Consider the following 18,552-nt stretch of genomic DNA (forward strand, 5'->3'; position numbering starts at 1 on the left):
CATCTTCCACACCAAAGGGGTTGGTTACATTTAGATTAGGAGTATAATGAGAGGGGCAGCTAGATGGCGCAGTGGATAAAGCACCAGCCCTGGATTCAGGAGTACCTGAGTTCAAATCCGGCCTCAGACACTTGGCACTCACTAGCTGTGTGACCCTGGGCAAGTCACTTAACCCCCATTGCCCCACCAAAAAATAAAAATAAATAAAAAAAGAAGTATGATGAGAGAATGGACAATTCATCACAGTTATCCAGTGCCTTTGCCTGGGCTGATGCCAGCTCAATTTCTAGGGTCCTGGCCTCTCTGCTGTAGTGACAGCCGAGTAGTCCAACATTAAAAGAAAAATCTGCCTTTGTGGTGCCTCAGACTGAGGAAGGGAGGTTGGGGCACAAAGGCTGTGTCATAGAGGGTGAGTCAAGAAGACAAAATTCTTAGTTCAGGCCTTTACTTCCACAGCTAAGGTTCTATTCAGAGAAAGGACCTGGAGATTGTGGAATTAGACAAAAGGGCATAATGCCAGTTTATTGAATTAATTTCCCTGAGTCTTACATGTATGTGGTGGAAGAAGAACAAAGGATAAAGGGGAACTGAGAAAAGTCACTGCTGCACATGATTGGTAGAAAGAAGCTACAACCTAAGGAGAAAGATCAAGATTGGGATAAGGGATATTAGTTGCTGGCCCTTTTATTTGATCCAGTGTATACTTATACATTAGTATAACAAGGACCATCCTGTGGAACACATTCAGTGTCTCTTTTCTGGCTCTGGCTGGCCACATGTGTTGATCCAGCATTTGGGGGGAGTTTTAGATGATGAACTTCCAGGCTTCCAGGGAACCTTGTGAGTTAGAGAGGCCTCAATGTCCCAGGTCCAATGAGTGGAGCTGACTGGTGGCAAGGGAAGATTCTACATGGGAGAAGTAAACCAAGTGGAGGGGATCAAACACCAGGTCTGGCTTGGCAGAAAATTAGGGGTTGAGGAGGACAGTGCAAGGCTGAGGTGAAATGTACAATGCCTACTCAGCAGTTCTATAAATTGTATCATATTTAGATGGTTTTAAGTGTCAACCTCCCGCTGGGTATAACAGTAATTAATACTGCTGCTTGCTTAGCTTAAGTCTTACTGTCACCACACTTGTGAGACTTTTATGTTCTAGCATTATTTTGTGTAGGAAATAAATACCTGCCCTATGTCTGACTCATATTGTATATTGAACCGCTTTCTATTTTCCCCTTTGGGGAAATTGAAGAAGTGAATTTGAATCTAAGCTTTAAATATTTTGTCCCCAGAAGGATGGGGTAGGAAAATTTTCCAGGTTCCCCAAGGGATTGAATGTGGTGCAGATCATGTGCTTTAGTTGAGAATAGAGAAGCCTCTTGGAGGAGAAGGGCGAGTGCCCCAGCACCAGAGCCCATAAGCAGTTCTCAATGTTAAAACAAGATCAGAGCAGCCTAGAACTTGAAGGACCTTCAGAGGTCATCTGCTCCAATCCCCTCATTTTATAGAGAAGGAAACAGGCCCAGGGAGGGGGAAGTGACCTGATTAAGGTTATGCAACTGCTGAGATGAAGTCAAGCTCGCTCATTCTCGGTGCAGTGCTCCCCAGGCTGCACCACAGCTGCATCTGCCTTTCAGTCTTTGCTATCATCATAATCACCACCAGAATCATCAACAACATCATTTACTATTAGGCACCTACTATATACGGAGCATCATTTTTGGCCACCAGGGAGATTCAAAGTTTAGACAATGCACAATTCTTCCCCTTATGGAGTTCATAGTCCAGTGTGTGGGTGTGTGTATTACATATATGTACACACACTCACGCAATATATATGTAGGATAAGATACATTAAATGAATACTAATACATAGATAATACATAGATATTAACATATACTACATATCACATAATAATAATACTAATAAAAAGTACATGAGAGGCAGGCAAAGGTGTTACGTTTCGAGGATTAGACTACTGCCAGAGGAACCTTCCCAAAGCTATGAGGCTGAAGGTAACGGTGTTTTCTCATTCTTTTTAAAAGAGGAAGGGATGTGGTCATACTCAATCACTTAATAGCCCCTAACTGTAACCTTGCATAGGGTTTTTGGCAAGTCAGAAGCAGAGCCAGTACTAGGGATAGGCCAAGGTAGGCTGCTGCCAAGGGTGTAACACACAGGATGCCATAAAAGGCGTTTAAGATGATTACTTTTGATAAACATAAATTTTCTAATGTCAAAAAGTTCCATTCTCTACTGTGGCAAGGTGGTAATTATTTTGCAGAGTCAAGCTGTGTGTCGAACAGCGAAGTCTCAAAGCTTCTGCTAGACACATCAGAGAAGATACAATTTTCAATTGTAACTAGTTTTTTTTCTTTCCATTTTTATCCATCCCAATTTTTTTATTTTTGGCTGCCAAAAGTTGGTCATAAGCAAGTATGTCCAAGAGGATGGAGGGAGAGTGCTTGATAAAATACAAACCATGGGTACTAGTTTTGCCATTGTGGGGAATAGTTTTATTATCTGTGTCTGGGGGGTGTTTTTTAATTTTAGGAAAATAAACTCTGCTCTAATATATTCCGTAAATTTAAAATAAAACAAATCAGTATAACAGGAGACTATACAAAACAAAAAGAAGCAAAGTACAAGAGAAAATTAGCTCTCTCTGCCCTCCCCTGTTCAAACTTTTTATAGCCTGACCTAACCCTAAATCTTGTTCTCAGATTTAGTGAGATTTTTCTATTTTTCATTTCTGTAATATTTACCTAGTATTGATTTTTTGTGTTTTCAGTGTTTTTTCTTTCTTTCTTACACACACACACACACTCTCTCTCTCTCTCTCAAATTCTATTCCTTCTCAGAGGCATAATAGATAGAGTGCTGGACTTGGAGCAAGGAAGACCCAGGTTCAAATACTATTTCACACACTTACTAGTTATGTGATTCTGGGTAAGTCACTTCACCCCTCTTAGCCTCAGTCTCCTCATATGTATATTGGGCATAATAATAACACCTATGTCACAAGGGTATTGTGAATATCATATGTGCAAGGTGCTTTGCAGACCTTGAAATGCAATATGAATTTTAGCTATTTTATATAAGTGAGGGAAGCCTTTTGCTTTAGGCTCCGCCCCCCCCAAATCTATTTCTCTCACCTGATTACCCACTGATAACATTTCTTTTTTTTTTTAATTTTTTTTTTTTTTGGTGAGGCAATTGGGGTTAAGTGACTTGCCCAGGGTCACACAGCTAGTAAGTGTTAAGTGTCTGAGGCCGGATTTGAACTCAGGTCCTCCTGACTCCAGGGCCGGTGCTCTATCCATTGTGCCACCTAGCTGCCCCCACTGATAACATTTCTAAAGTTTCCTGCATTTCCCCTCATTTCCCTAGGAAAGGCTTGGTATTTATTTCTTCCCTTTGGTTTTTAGCAAAAACAGCATAGTATCACCATCTTTACAATATTAGATAATTCACATACAAATGTGAATATAAAACAACAAAAAAGATTTTTTACACAAAACTTTCCCCTGAGAAGGGGAAGGTGGTATAGTGTATCTGAAGGGGCCAGAGAGGGGTAAGCTGTACCACAAATGACCTCTTAAAAGCACAGAACAGCAGTAGCAAAAATATTAGTCAACACTTTAAGGTTTAAAAAGCATTTAATATTATCTCACTTGTGAGATAGTTGTGACAGGTATGATCACCTACATTTTCATTAATGAGCATACTGGTGTGAAGAAGACCTGAGTTCAAATCGGACCTCAGACACTAGTTGTACGACCCTGGGCAAGTCACTTAACCTCTGTTCTTTTTTCTTTTCTTTTCTTTTTTTTTTTAGTGAGGCAATTGGGGTTAAGTGACTTGCCCAGGGTCACACAGCTAGTAAGTGTTAAGTGTCTGAAGCCAGATTTGAACTCAGGTACTCCTGACTCCAGGGCCCGTGCTCTATCCACTGCGCCACCTAGCTGCCCCAACCTCTGTTCTTAATCTACTGGAGAAGGAAATGGCAAACTACTCCAGTTTCTCTGTCAAGAAAACCCCATGGACAGAATTGGCATGCTATGTTTCATAGGGTCCGGAAGAGTTGGATACCACTGAAGAAATGAACAAAAACAACAACAAACTGAATCTTTGAGAAGTGAAGTGACTTATGCATGGTTTTTCATCTGGTATGTGAGATAACAGGTAGAGGGCTGGACAGGGCATCAGGAAGGTTGAAGTTCAAATCCGAGCTCAGACACTAGGTATGTAACCCTGAGCAAGACACTTAACTTCTGTTTGCCTCAGTTTCCTCACCTGTAAAATGGGGATAATAATTGCACCTACCATCCAGGGTTGTTTGTTAGGACAAAATGAGATAATATTTGTAAAATGTTTTGCAAACCTTAAAGTACTATACACATGCTAGCCATTAGTAGTAGTAGTATGATGCTAGGGGCAGGGTTCAAACTCAGGTCTTTCTCCACTCCAAGTTCAGGATGCTCTCCTCTAGGTTACTCTGATTCTTGGTACTATTCCTAAGATCAGCATGGCCTGTTGACTGCGGCGTCAGAACAAATTATCTGCTCACACACCTTGCTGGGATGACTCCATGGAATGAGGAATGAGAGAAGCCTCCATTTTTTCTTAGGAAACAGTTAGATGGGAAATCTGACCAAAGCCTCATCTTAGTTCTGGGACAGCTAACAAAGGAGAAAGCTTCTAGTTGCACTCTCTGGGAGTGATGGAAGGCAGTAAAAGAGAGAGGCAAATCCCACTAAAAGAGGTGTATGCAGCCTATAAGGGCATTTCAGTGCTCAGGAGTTAAATGAGATGCCTCCTGATTGTCACATTGCCTCAGGCAACCTGAAATTAGGGTACATGGGATCCCCAAACATGGGGAATCAGGGAGGCATCACAAACACAGTGGGGTTAGCTGGGAGTTAGTATCTAGGCTATCATTGCAGCACGTTGCATAGAAGACTGAGGTGATCCTGATAAAGGGGCTCGTGGTACAGGGAAAAGGGAAAATGAGTACTGGATTCAATCTTGCAACTGTTCCCTACTACTTGCATAAATGAATAATCTCTCTGGGTCTTGGTATCCTCATTTGTAAAATGAAGGGAATGGACTAAATGATTTCTAAGCTTCCTTCCTGTGATCCATTGGTAAATTCCATTTTCTTTGATATCTGAACATTTGAGTTTATTGCTCTCTGCTGGCTTTGCCCAATTTATCTTTATCTTTAAGAAACCTGTAATCAGAGGACAGTTAGTTGGGGAAAGAGAGGAGGTGCCCTGTCACCTCCCAAAAGGCAAACTGGTTGGTTCATCTGTGATCTTAGAGATGAAGGTTAATACTTAGGTACACCCTGAAGGTTATAGGGTACTTTACATGTCTTATCTGTGTGAGGGAAGATGTGAGGCTCTATGTGCATTTTTATAGGATGAGGAAATAGTTCTAGAGAAATGAAGTGACTTGTCCAAGTAGCAGAGTCAATATTTGAACCCAGGTTTCTTCAATTCAGCAGACCGTTCAGAGCTGCCAAAGAGACAAATGCACACCCACACACTCTCACACCCACAAATTCAATCTCTTCTCTCAAGGACACCATATGCTGCCCCATGCATTAGAAGAGCATGCATGAAGAGAACACTTGAAGGAAGTGAAGACTCTTGTGGGAGAAACATTGTAGCAGGATGTGGCTTTACACCTAAATAACCTATAAAAGTGATTATTCAGAGAGGAGAAAAACAGGAGTGCAGGGTTATGGCCTCGCCTTACATGCTGGAACGAACAGTCAAACAAACGACTAGCAAGCATTTAAAAAATCCTACTGTGTGAGTCGGGCACTGTGTTTAGGTGCTGGGGATAGAAAGGCAAAACCGATGTAGTTTTCAATTTACTTTCCATCAGGGAAAGATATAGGGAAATGAACTGTTTCTGGGGGAATGGTATCCTGACCCAAGCGAGGGCTGTCCTCTACTGGTCCAAAAGCACTTTCTTTCCAGGCTTGTTACACCCAGAGGAAAGGTGATGACAAAAGTAAGTCTCATGGCCGAGTCTTTGGATGTGTCCCTGTAGAGTCAATCACTCTTTTCAAGTCCCATTCCTCATTCTTTCTGGTTCAGCAAGTCTAACCCTACCTGAAAAGGAATCCCCCTCCCTAAAATATGCCCAACAAATGGCAAATCTATCCTTGGCCCAGTGAGGGGAAACCCACTGCCTTCTAAGACAGTCCATTCATTTTGGGGCAGCTCTAATTGTTAGGAAGTTTTTCCTTATTTTGAACTGAAATCTGCCTCATTTCAACTACATGCTTTTCTCCTAGCTCTTTCTGCTCTCTCCTGCCAAACAGAGCAAACCTAATTCTCTTCCACATGACAGCCCCATCAAACTTACTGTGCTTTTAATTTAATAATTTAATTGCATGGGTCCAGTGAGAGCTCTTGCCAACAAAATAATTTGAGTGAATTACGGGTGACTGCCAGAAAGGGAGGTCCTCTTTCTTTGGAATCAAAAGTGAGTTGGCCTAAAGAGTCTTCCGTTCGCTTTTAGAGGAGGTGGCCCAAATATTCAGGTAACGCTATAGCAAAGAGTCTGATAGCAAAATATTGAAATTATGGCAGTAGCACCAGGTCAACCAAATAAGGTCCCTGATCCTCCTCAAGGAGCATGTCTGTACAAACTGTAGTTGAGGCTCATTTTGTGCTGGTGGAAAGTATAACTGAACCCACATTTTAACTGAATTTGGAAAGTCTGTGACTATAGGTCCCATAGTGATCCAGCGCAGCCTAGCCAAACACAGGTGTGAACATAATACCTACAAGCCTGCAGGTTGGCTAGGAGTCCCAGATGTCTGGCTCCTGAGTCTGTCTGACCCTGAGCAGGACTAGTTCTCTTAATTGACCATGACAGCAAGCTGTGCAGAGCTCATCTGAAACAACCTTCCCACTGATAATGACCTACCTGATATCCAGGCCTGGAATGTCTTTCATGTGGCAGTTTTCATGAGGTCATGGCCGCCTCTCTCTTGGAGCTGTCTATGATCAAAGCCAGACTGGGAAAGAGAGACTTGCTCAGGGTAGATGCATGAGGTTTTTAATAGTAACATGGGTGTTGCCAAGGTACCCTCACTATCCCGACTTCCTGTCCAGACAGTTCTAACCTAGCTTTTCATATCTCTTGGTAAAAGAGGAAAGATTCCTCCCTCTGTGAAGGTCAGTCATATACAGCTATATCAGTTTTCAGAGGGGTGGGGCAGCAAAAGAATGGGACCATTCTACCAGCCAAAGCTGGTGTTCCTGCGCAAGTCGCGTCAGTGATATTAGGTGCAAGGCCCCGAGGAAAAGAGAGAGGGATACAAACCAAATCCTCCTCTCAAGAATCTTACAATCAATTGGGGGGAGGGAGGATATAGAGGAGCCATGTGTACAAAGACATCCAGGCAAAGTGAGAAATCTGAGGAGGGAAGTATCACTTTCACCCAGAAAATTGAGGAAAGACTTCCTGGGGGTTGTAGCCATTGAGTTGGACCTTGGAAAAAAGGTTGGAACTTGTTGTTGTTGTTGTTGTTGTTTTGCGGGGCAATGGGGGTTAAGTGACTTGCCCAGGGTCACACAGCCAGTAAGTGTCAAGTGTCTAAGGCCGGATTTGAAGTCAGGAACTCCTGAATCCAGGGCCGGTGCTTTATCCACTGTGCCACCTAGCCGCCCCAAAGGTTGGAACTTTAATTGACAGAGATTGGAGTAGGTTGGCCATTCTACATGGAGGAGGGAGGGGTGGCATGAACAAAGACCTGGAGAGAAAAATAGTTAGGATGGAAAAGATGGGGATACAGATTAGTTTTCCCATCTTTGGCTGGAATGCAGGATGTGTGAAGGGTTGTATGAGATAAGGCCAGAAGCCAGATTCTGAGCTTATTTGGTGGGCTTTGTTTGGTGGGCAAGAGGGAGACACCAAAGCAATTTGTTAGATTCAGGCAGAGATGTGAAGACACAAGGAGGAAAAACAGACTGGAAGGCCTAGGTAGGAGGAAGTGAGAAGAGCCTGGCTTAGAAGAGTGCCTGAACTAGTGTGCTAGCTGTGAGAATGGAGGAAGGGACAGGTCATTGTGGGAGTAGAAACTACAGGGACTTAAACAAAGTGAATATGTGAAGGAGAGAAGAAAAGCTGAGGTGGTGAACCTGCCTGACTGGGAGGATGGTTATGTTATCAATTAGTATCTGTAGCCAGTGATTTTGGCAAATAACAAGAAAAAAGGGAGACTATAATTTGAATCATGTCTATACCAAAAGTTCTTGACTTGGGGTCCCCAAACTTGTTTTTTTTTTTTTTTTTTTTTTTTAGTGAAGCAATTGGGGTTAAGTGACTTGCCCGGGGTCACACAGCTAGTAAGTGTTAAGTGTCTGAGGCCGGATTTGAACTCAGGTCCTCCTGACTCCAGGGCAGGTGCTCTATCCACTGCGCCACCTAGCTGCCCCAGCCCAAACTTGTTTTTAAAATAGATTTTGATAACTTTTTTTTGTTTGTTTTTTTTGGTGGGGCAATGGGGGTTAAGTGACTTGCCCAGGGTCACACAGCTACTAAGTGTCAAGTGTCTGAGGCCAGATTTGAACTCAGGTACTCCTGAATCCAGGGCCTGTGCTTTATCCATCGCACCACCTTGCTGCTCCTTGATAACTATTTCAATATAATTTGTTTCCTTTGGAATCTACTTATTTTGTTTTATACACTTAAAACATTATTCTGAGAAGGGGTCCTCAGGTTTCACCAGATTGCCAAATGGGTCCAGCACACAAGGAATGTTAAGAATCCCTGGTCTACACAGTCTTTTAAAGGTTGTTATGAAAGACTCCTGCCAAATAATCTAAGGGAAGTGAATTTGTTGCTGTCAAGAGACGAAGAATGTGTAGTTCATAGATAGGGTAAATTAAAAATAATTATAGATTAGTAATTTTAAATCCAGTTTCCAATTTGGGATTTAAATCAACAGTGATAAGTTGAACAACAACTGTTTTTTTTTTCCTGGGAGCAAGCTTCTTAGGAGAATAGAGTGGCTGTTATGCTGTTGAGCCTGGCACTTTCCATCTCTGCCGAATGTCCACTCCTAAGTCTTGCACCCCACTCACTTGCCTAAGCCAAGTCTGCAAGCCAAGTCGTGAGTTCTTAGCAATGGTTTTAGATTAAAAAACGAAGAATGAGATTGTTGGTTAGAATAATTATAATCCACATTTATATAGTGTTTTGAACCTTACAAAACAATTTCTTCACAAGTACCATGTGAGATAGGGAGAGCAGGTATCATTATCTTCATTTTACAGATGAAATTGAGGCTCAGACATGTTTGGGCAATTTGCCCACAATCACATGGATATCAAAGTGCCAAAGATGGCACCTGGCCCCCTGTCTTCTGATTCCAGGTCCATTGAGTTTTCTTCCATGCTGTTTCTGGAAAATAATCATTCATTACACAAAGAAAATGCACAGGCCACATCTTGATTGATTTTGTCCTTTATTTTGTTGTTGTTTTTTTAAGTAAAGAAATTCCACTGAATCAAAGATAACAAAATTATCATTTTTGTTTGCAATGATCTTTGTTTACCACCACACAGAATCAAAATAGGTCCAAAAGTAATATGAGAAAATAAAAAGATTAAGGACACCATTGCTTAATATAATTTTCTTAATAAAGGTAAACATCGCCATATTTAGAAAAATTGCATTGCTAGTTGCAAATCTTAAATGCCTTAGAGCTAAAGGATCCCATTCTCCCCCTCTCCACCCCCCTTTAAGATCCAAAAGCTGGAAGGTTTTCAGTATACAAACTAATTTTTTTTCCAGGGCAGCATTTTAAATTTAGGGGGGAAAACAACCTTGCAACATAACAGGAATGTAGAAGTGATGGTTTTTAAAAAACCTATCTGGAAGCAAATCTGCCAAAATTAAGAAGCTATGTTGAACAGAGAAGTCCAACCAAAATACAGAGAGATGCACACTCACTCCCCTTCCCTTCCCTTCCCCTCCCCCCCCCCCAGCTTTGCTAAGGCCGCTGTAGTGGCAAAAGTCAGAAAGCTCAGGTACAGTGTAGGTCTTCCTGAGGCAGAGTGAACTATCCTATCCTCTGGAACCGGTGTGGAAGGAGAGAGTTTTTACTTTGAATTGTGCTTTAGGAAAAATGAAAAGGGTCTGTTCCCCCATTCCCCGCCCCCCCCAAAAAAAATCCCTGGAGAAAACTACTCCTGAAATAAAAAAAAATTGTTCATGGCCATGCACAGCTCGTGAAGTGAGTGGATTTCGTTAGGCCTGAGCTGGTCGGCTCAACTTTTATGGCCTGTTGGCTACCAGATCAAGGGAGGCCTGGAAGAAGGCTGAATATTGAAATGGAAGGCGCTTTTGCAGATCCCTCAAATGAAGGCTGTCCAGGGATTTATGGCAACAATGGATCTCTTGGCTAATGTCAACACACTTCTTTCCCATAAACTAAGTTAATATCCTCAAGGTAGGGTTTCATTACTATTCATCAGAAGTGAAGCAAAGACCTAGAGGCTTCATGGAAATTAAACTAAGTGACCTAACCCAATGGTGATGAACTACAGAAGTCCACTCATTCAAATACATGAAAGCTTGAGTCAACATTATAATTAGGAAGTTAGGGACTAGGTGAAGCTATTATAGAGAGGGTTGACATCCTAGAAGAGGCAGCTCTTTGATAACTGGTACCTGAAAAAAAGGGTTGCTTGATTTGGCTTTCTGGTCTTGGGGTACTGGCCTCCTGCCAAGTCCCCCTTGTTTTGTTTTTGTGGGGCAATATGGGTTAAGTGACTTGCTCAGGGTCACACAGCTAGTAAGTGCCAAGTATCTGAGGCCAGATTTGAACTCAGGTCTTCCTGAATCCAGGGTCAGTGCTTTATCCCCTGCACCACCTAGCTGCGCCCCCCAAGTCTACTTTGTAAGAGAAATGCTTGCAGTGTTCTCTTGAGTCACAAGGAAGATGTGACAGTGGTCACAAGCAGCAGCTTTTTCGACTGAAAGGTCTTAAGGCTCTCTGCTCATGCTTGTACTCTTCTGTGCGATTTGGCAAGAGTGATCCTCAGCTCAGAGAGGCATGGGGAGTTAATTTCTTTTGCTTTAGTGATAAGGAGAAAGAAAACATTCTTAGCTGCTTATTCTCCTAAGCTAAAGCAACCCAATCTTTACAGTTCTAAAGGGGGAAAACCCAAACAAAACATCTGTGGATCATTGATTTGATCCAAGGTGGCTTAGGCAGTAGCCTAGGCGAAAAGAGCTCTGTAGGTCTAAGTGCTTAGTGGGTCTTGGCTGGCTCTTGGGAGCCAGACTACTTACAATTAGTGTGGGGACTATACATTTTATGCCTTCTGGTGGTTCTGGTTCAATCTCTCAAGGCAGAGAGACGCTACAATGTTGTGATAGGTATCAAGAAGTTTTCCTGGAGCCTCTGGGTGTGAAGGAAGACATTCCCAAGGATATCTTATGGGACGCTGAAATGAAATAGTACCAAATGGCCCTTCTGTACTGCCTGAAGAATGAAGACCTGTAAGATCTTTTAAGCTAGCATGATGTGTCAATAATCTTTATTTCAGGCCTAAGTCAGAATCAGTGCTGTACAGAAGAAGAGAAGCAGCTCAAATCCCACACATCTGCTCACTTATAAAGCATAAACAGGAACAAAAGTTCCATTGTGCCTCCTGGAGCCCCAGATCTGTAATTTGGATGCATGGAGTGGTGGGCTTGGCTATCCAAAGAGTCATGTTTAGTTATTCTGAGGACTACAAATTGCTTTAATAATTGAATTACAGAACTTTGGAGCTTGTTTTGGAAAAGAAAGGCTGAGCATGTGGAATTTTCTACCTTAGAAAGAGTCTCATTGTCCTGCTTGCCTGAATGATGATGATATTCGACTTGTCCCCATGAAACATGGGCCAAGATTACAAACACTTTTGAATTGAGAGAGGGTTTAAGGTAATAATGGCCACACTACAGAAGATCTTGAAGGGAGATAGTGCTCTAGCCAGTGTCATTGGCCTTAAGGGCTCTTTCTCTAAACCTTATTAAGGTAAGCTTTCCTACAGCTGTGTTCCATGCGCAAGGAATCTGGAGAAGGTAGGAGTGGTCAGACTCAGCCTGGAGGGTGTGTAAACAGATCTAGGTTAAAGGAATGAATCCATGCTGCCCACCAATAACTAGATGTGGTAACTAAGCCAAGGCCTTACTAAAAAGATTCAAGAATGCAGAATCCATCTTTCAGGTGAGCTTCCACATTGGAAGGATATGGTAACAATCTCTGCACATTCAAAGATGAAGGATGTCTCCAAAGGCATTAAACTAAGGATCCAGAACCAATGGAAAAAAAAAACTCAAAAAACTTTTCTGTCAATATCCTACTCTGTGATTGGAGCCTTCCTCCCAGAGAGACAAATGCTTGTTTTCCAAATCTGTTAAAAGCATCCTTAAACATAAACACATCAAGAGAACATGACATTACTTTCCAGGTGGCAACTGCTCCCACCTATACTATGCCAAGAACTAAGTGGGTCTGGATGAGTTACTGAACTGTGTCTTACTTCTTTTCAGGGTGGAAAGAATACAGCAAGAAGAAATATGAACATTCATTACACTTTGGTTTAATATATTACCACTGCCCCTGTGTTTGTACAGTAGGAGCTCAGAATCTGATTTTAAAATAGACACACCTCTTCTAACACTATCTGGAAATCCAAGTTCATGTTAGCCCTGATTGGTATAGGTTTTATTTCTGGTTAAGGGCGAGGTAGCATAGCATTTGAAAAGTAGCCCGGGTTTTCCTTGCTACTTTATATTAAGAATAACTTAAAACAGACAGGTGTAGGAAATGGCCAAAAATGTTTTCCTCCCTGGATACAGGTCATTTTCATGTGGATTCAACCAATCAAGAACAGACAGTTTAGGGTAGCAGACTAGAGAGCAGAGCAAAAACCCTCTCCTTCTTGGTAATGGCTACTGACTGTCAATGTGGCCTGGGAGGAGGGAAATAGGAAGCCTGGATTAAGGGAAAAGAAAATCTCCATATAAAATGATGCGCCACCCCCATGGCTTATTGGGAAACTGGCATTTCTCTAAATACAATGCCTACTACTCATGTTCATTGGAGAAGCAAACAAGAACAAGAATTTCCTTGTAAGACAAAAAGCCACATCCACACCCTCATTTCTATGCTGAAGAGACTGGAGCACATACAAAGGGTTTCAGTTAATTCCACTTGGGGCAAAATGGAACGTAAATCCCACTGCACAAAAGATTTGAGCTGGGACTCGGTCCATAGGATGCTGTATGTTAAATTCTGGCTATGCAGTCACAAAGGCTAAAAGACAGATGTGACTCCTTCCCAACAAAAGCAAACAGAGAATGGTCCTGCTAACCAGTCACCAGGAAACAGTCTTCATGGGGAAAAAATTAGTTTCCTACTTGGCTGGATCTGATCCCGTTTTTCCTTCTGAATGTAGCAGCATATGCATATGTGCCAGTTATTAGAATAGGCCAGAAAAGATGGCCAAAGGCAAATAAAAGAGTCTATAATTTTTGATACAGTAATTCAGTGGTTATAAAATTATTGCTTGGTTTAACTAATCTAAGTTTAGAGAAGTGATGACAGTACCAGGAAGCCTGTCTATGAATGTTCTAGATTTCAGCTGTGAGTAGGGAGGGGGTTTTGGGGGGGGGACACGCAGAATTTTTTAACCACAACCAAAGTGGCTAATTGCCAAATCAAGGCTAATATAATAAAGTGCTAATTGGTGCTAAAAGAATATTACAGGAAAGGCAATAAAGAATACAATTTGGAAAAGATTACAAGAAATTGAACAGGGAAATAATTGGAAAGTAAAACTGAGACCAAAGGAGCTCCAATATTTTTCAATACTGGCTGTTGTTCATTCTTAATGATTGTCATACAGAATTTCTTCAGGTTAGAAAGTCATTATTGTCATGGTCACTTGGGGCAATACACATGTCCTGTCTATGGACATACAAACAACGCCTTCAAAGTGCCTGAGTAGCTCTCCCCATCTGAGCTTTCCAATTGAGCCTCTACTTATTGCTGGAGTCAAAGAAGTTAGAGAAGGTAAAAGACTGAATAGGATGCCTAGTAGTATCATTGTGAGTGTTGTACAATCCCATATAGCAACTGCTGGTTTTAGCAACTTTATATTATAGAAACTGCTGGAGGTTTTAGATACAGAAGTATCAACAGATCAAGAAAAGGATAAAACCCCAAATCCCAACTGACATTTTTTGACTTGAGACTCTGGAAAAGTCTATCTGACAGTATATAAGTAAATAAGATTCAATAAAAATTCTGTTGCAAAAGAGACTACTTTTTAAATGGAGATGTTTAACTTTGTTTAAACTTAAATTTTACTTTTGAAGTGCTGAGCCAGTGTTAAAGAGACCTGGGTTAAAAGAAAAAAACACACAACACATAATTCGGTGCTAAAGAAAATCCTCTACGCAAGTAATGAGAAAACAAAAAAGAAAGGCAAATGATCATATCAAGGCTACTTGTTTGATTTGGGCAAGAATTCAAAGAACAGGAAGTCATTTGGAATTCTGTTCTCTCAAAGTCTAGCCAAATAGAAATCATCGTATAATTTTAGAGTTGGACAGGCCCTCAGGGATCAATGGGTCCAACTCTCTCATTTTACAGATGAGGAAACTGAGGCTGACAGAGGTTAAATGACTTGCCCATGGTCACTGTGGCAGAACTAGGTGTCCTAGTTTTCTATCCACTACACTCTACTGCAAATGCACAAAAGGCAATCCCAAAACGGTGTGCCTTCATTATGTCCGAAGCCGCTAGTCATAGTCAGACACGCCTGGTTATAAACCTCCATAAGAAATTCTAAACGTAAGATCGTCCTAACCTAAATGCTTTGCTGAACAGAGTAAAAAGACCCTGTAGGAAGTGTTGTAAATATGGAACTTGGCTTATCATAGAAGCTGATTTCCCCCTTCTGCTTATGGAGCTCACATTCCCCCAAACTTTCATGCTTAGGTGGTTCAAGCTCCCTCTCCTCAGTATTGACTTGGAACCACAGGCCCTTTCAGGGTTGAAACAACGGCACAAAGTACAGTTACAAACTTTAGGATACATCTTGCTACATTCTTGGGAGGATTTTTTGGATTGGCAAAGCAAAGATGCTCTTCAGATACATTTTTAATAGGGAAATTAGATGACAATTGGCTTAAACAAATGCTGAAATTGAACAGGTAATCAAGAATTCTGCCACTCTTCATCATGGCCAATAATGCAATAAAGAAAATCAGTAACCTAAGCACAAAAATAGCCTGAAGATCCTGGGGAGAGCCATCTGCCTCGGCGAAAGGTGCTCTTGGTAGGAAGCTTCCCTGCTGACGTACCCAGGTTATTGAGAAGGATGAAAACCTGAAGCAGCAGGTGAAGAGATGAGTAGTTTCAGAAGGAGGGGCCACTGGAGTGCTTCTGAGTCTGTAAAGGTATCACTCCAGATCGGCATCCATTTGCTCTGTGTCTGAGCACTGGGATTTGTTACGCTCCCATTGGCAAATGGCATTGGCATACTGCACTACCAGCTTATCCATCCAGGTCAGGGGTTCTGGGAAAAGAACGGCACCCTCAAAGAAGCCCAAGTGACCTCCATGAAGTGGCAGCACAAACATGACATTCTCTCGTTTCTCTGCAAGGAAAAAAACCGCAACTCTGTGAGTGATCAGATTCCAGTTGGTTCTCTTTGGGTGCAGATAAAGGAATGTGTGTTATAGGTCTCTATTTTGCTCACTGGTAGCACCTGCCTGCTCAAGAGAGTATTCCAAATAGTGGCATTGATTTTCCAGTAAATCATCCCTGTCTCTCAAATCAGAAGGGGAAATTGCTGAGGAAGGTAAGAGGCTAAGACTATGATGTACTTTTATTAACTTGGTCTCAGGGTGTGATATTCAAAAGCCTATCTGTTCAACACACCTGGCTTAAGATGTATACATAAGAATATTTATAGGCATGCTCCTTTTGATGGCTATTTTATATGTTTTTATAAGACTGGTTTAGAAATCTAGATGTTGTTTCAAAAGGGACTGTGTCCTACTTGATCATTAGATCCTCAGAGGTGTTAAAGGGACATTACTTAGGAACGGAGGATCATAGACTTAGGGCTGGAAGGTGCCATAGCCTCCCAGGTGTTATCTAGGGCTAGACCCTGGCTTCCATACCTCTTCTAGCTCCTGCCTGCTGCATAGCAGACCTTCTAAAGTCTCTCAGAACACACCAGCAGCAGCAGCAGCCAAAGGGTTGGACCTCAAAGGAGGGCCTTGAATAGTGTTTTCAATTGCCTCCCTCAATGAACCTCTCTCAATGGTTAACACACTTCTGCCCTTTTATACATCACGTCCTAGCCCAGTGACTCTGAAACTTCATCTACCAATGGACAGATCTTACTCCCCATCCCCAACTGCCTGCTCCCTTATTCCCATATCCACCTCAAGCCAAACCCTCAAGGTTCCCTTTCGGAATTTTTCACCTCTTCCATTTTGCCCTCTGTGACACATATTTCAAACTTAACAGATCCTTTCCTCTCACTTTCTTTAACCCTTTGACCTTATCATTCAACTGAAACGACCCTCTCTAAAGTTACTACTGATCTCTTAAGGACCAAATGGAATAACTTCTTCTCAACCCTCATCCTTATAGACCTCTCTGTAGCATTTGATACTGTTGACTACTTCTTCCTCCTGAATAGTTTTCCCTATCTAGGTTTTTGTGATATTATTCTCTCCTGGTTCTTCTCCTACTTCCTCAATATCCTTTGCTGGATCTTGATTTACAATCTTTATTTAGGTCATGTCCACTACCTGTGGGTGTCTTCCCAAGGCTCTGATGCGAGCCATCTTCTCTTTTCCTTCTATACTATTTCAACTGGTGATCTCATCAACTCTCACACAGTTGATTCCTAGATCTATATATACAGTCTTTGGTTCTGTCTTGAGTACCAGTCCAATATCACCAAATACTTTTTGGACATATTGAACTAGATGTCTTCTTGGCATTTCAAACTCAATATTTCTTTCTTTCTTTTTTTCCTTTTTTTTTTTGTAGGGCAGGGAGAGTTAAGTGACTTGCCCAGGGTCACACAGCTAGTGTCAAGTAGCTGAGGCTGGATTCGAGCTCAGGTCCTCCTGAATCCAAGGCCAGTGCTTTATCCACTGTGCCACCTAGCTGCCCCAAACTCAACATTTCTAAAACAAAACTCAAGCTCTTTCCTTTCAAACATACCCTTCTTTTCAAGTTCCCTATGACTCTCTAGGACACTACCATTCTCCCATCTACCTTGGTGCCTTACTCTCACTCACCCCACATATCCATTTTGTTGCCAAATCATGTTGTTTCGCTCTCCAAAACATTTCTCTTATGTGTCCCCTTCTCTCCACTCACACAGTCCCCAGGCTCATTCAGGCTCTAATCACCTCTCATCTGGACTAGTGCAATAGTTTTCTAACTGCTCCCCTGCCTCAATTTTCTCCATACTCCAAACCCTCCACTCAGCTACCACAGTGATTTTTATAAAGCCCAAGTCTCACCATGTCCTTTCTCTACTCAATAAACTCTAGTGGTTCCTTATGACTTCCAAAGTCATAAACTCTTCTGTTTGGCATTTAAAGATCTTCATAACCTGACCCTTCCCTACTGTTCTGGTCTTCTCAGGCCTTATTTCCTTCTATGTACTTTACAGTTGAGCTAACATGGTCTAAAGTCTCACTTTCTGCAGGAGGACTTTCTCAGTTCACTCAGTTGCTAGTGCCTTCCCCTGAGATTTCTTCTCAGGTTCCTATATCAAAGCTTCTTAAATTGTGGGTCGCGACCCCATAAGTAACTGAATGTGGGAGTCAAAAAATTTGGCAGTAAACGTTTGATTTGATACCTACTTTATATACCTATATACTCTGGCTGGCATAAAAATTTCTTGGGCAAAAAGAGCTCACGAGTGGAAAAAGTTTGAGCAGCCCTGCTCCATATATCTTTTATGTATCTAGTTATTTACATGTTACCCACCCCATTAGAATGTGTGTTTTCTGAAAGCAGACACTGTTTTTATCTTTCTTTGTAAAAATACTTTAGAAATGCTTTTTTTGGTGATTTCATTTAGTACAGCCTTTTCATTTTACAAATGGGGACAAATGATAGAGGTGGGTTTTGAACCCAGGCCCTCTGTGCTATTATATTCAGATGTAAGAAACTATGAGACCATTTCTCTCTCACAATGAAAGCTTTTCATTGCTATCATCCGACCTCTAGAATACACACTTCTTTTAATGCCTGGGTTACAAAGACTTTGACTAGTGACCAAGTCCTCTGTGTTTTTTTCTACTACATGTTCTTTTTTTTCCCCAGCCCTGGGTGTTTTATCTGACCCCCAAATTTTCTTCCTTCCTTTGATTTACTTAATATATTCACAAGAGGAAAACGTTCACCTCATAGTCTTCCTTCTCTTGTGTTTTATGTCCTAGGGGTCTAAAATGACATTCAATTTGTTTCCTGGATGCCAAAGAAA

At 41.7% G+C, this 18,552-nt stretch overlaps 1 protein-coding gene across 2 annotated transcripts in view; it reads right to left on the minus strand.

Annotated features, from left to right (window-relative positions):
• Positions 1-9,474: 9,474 nt before the first annotated feature.
• Positions 9,475-18,552, minus strand: part of ABHD2 (abhydrolase domain containing 2, acylglycerol lipase) — a 127,843-nt gene continuing 118,765 nt past the window's right edge. For both annotated transcript variants that reach the window (XM_043988719.1, XM_043988718.1), the window contains one exon: positions 9,475-15,687. In XM_043988719.1, the coding sequence (XP_043844654.1) occupies positions 15,491-15,687 (197 nt within the window). In that variant the 3' untranslated portion in view covers positions 9,475-15,490. The remainder of the gene's footprint in view (positions 15,688-18,552) is intronic.

This window comes from Dromiciops gliroides, chromosome 2 (genome assembly GCF_019393635.1).
Source record: "Dromiciops gliroides isolate mDroGli1 chromosome 2, mDroGli1.pri, whole genome shotgun sequence".
NCBI classification, from domain to species: Eukaryota; Metazoa; Chordata; class Mammalia; order Microbiotheria; family Microbiotheriidae; genus Dromiciops; species Dromiciops gliroides.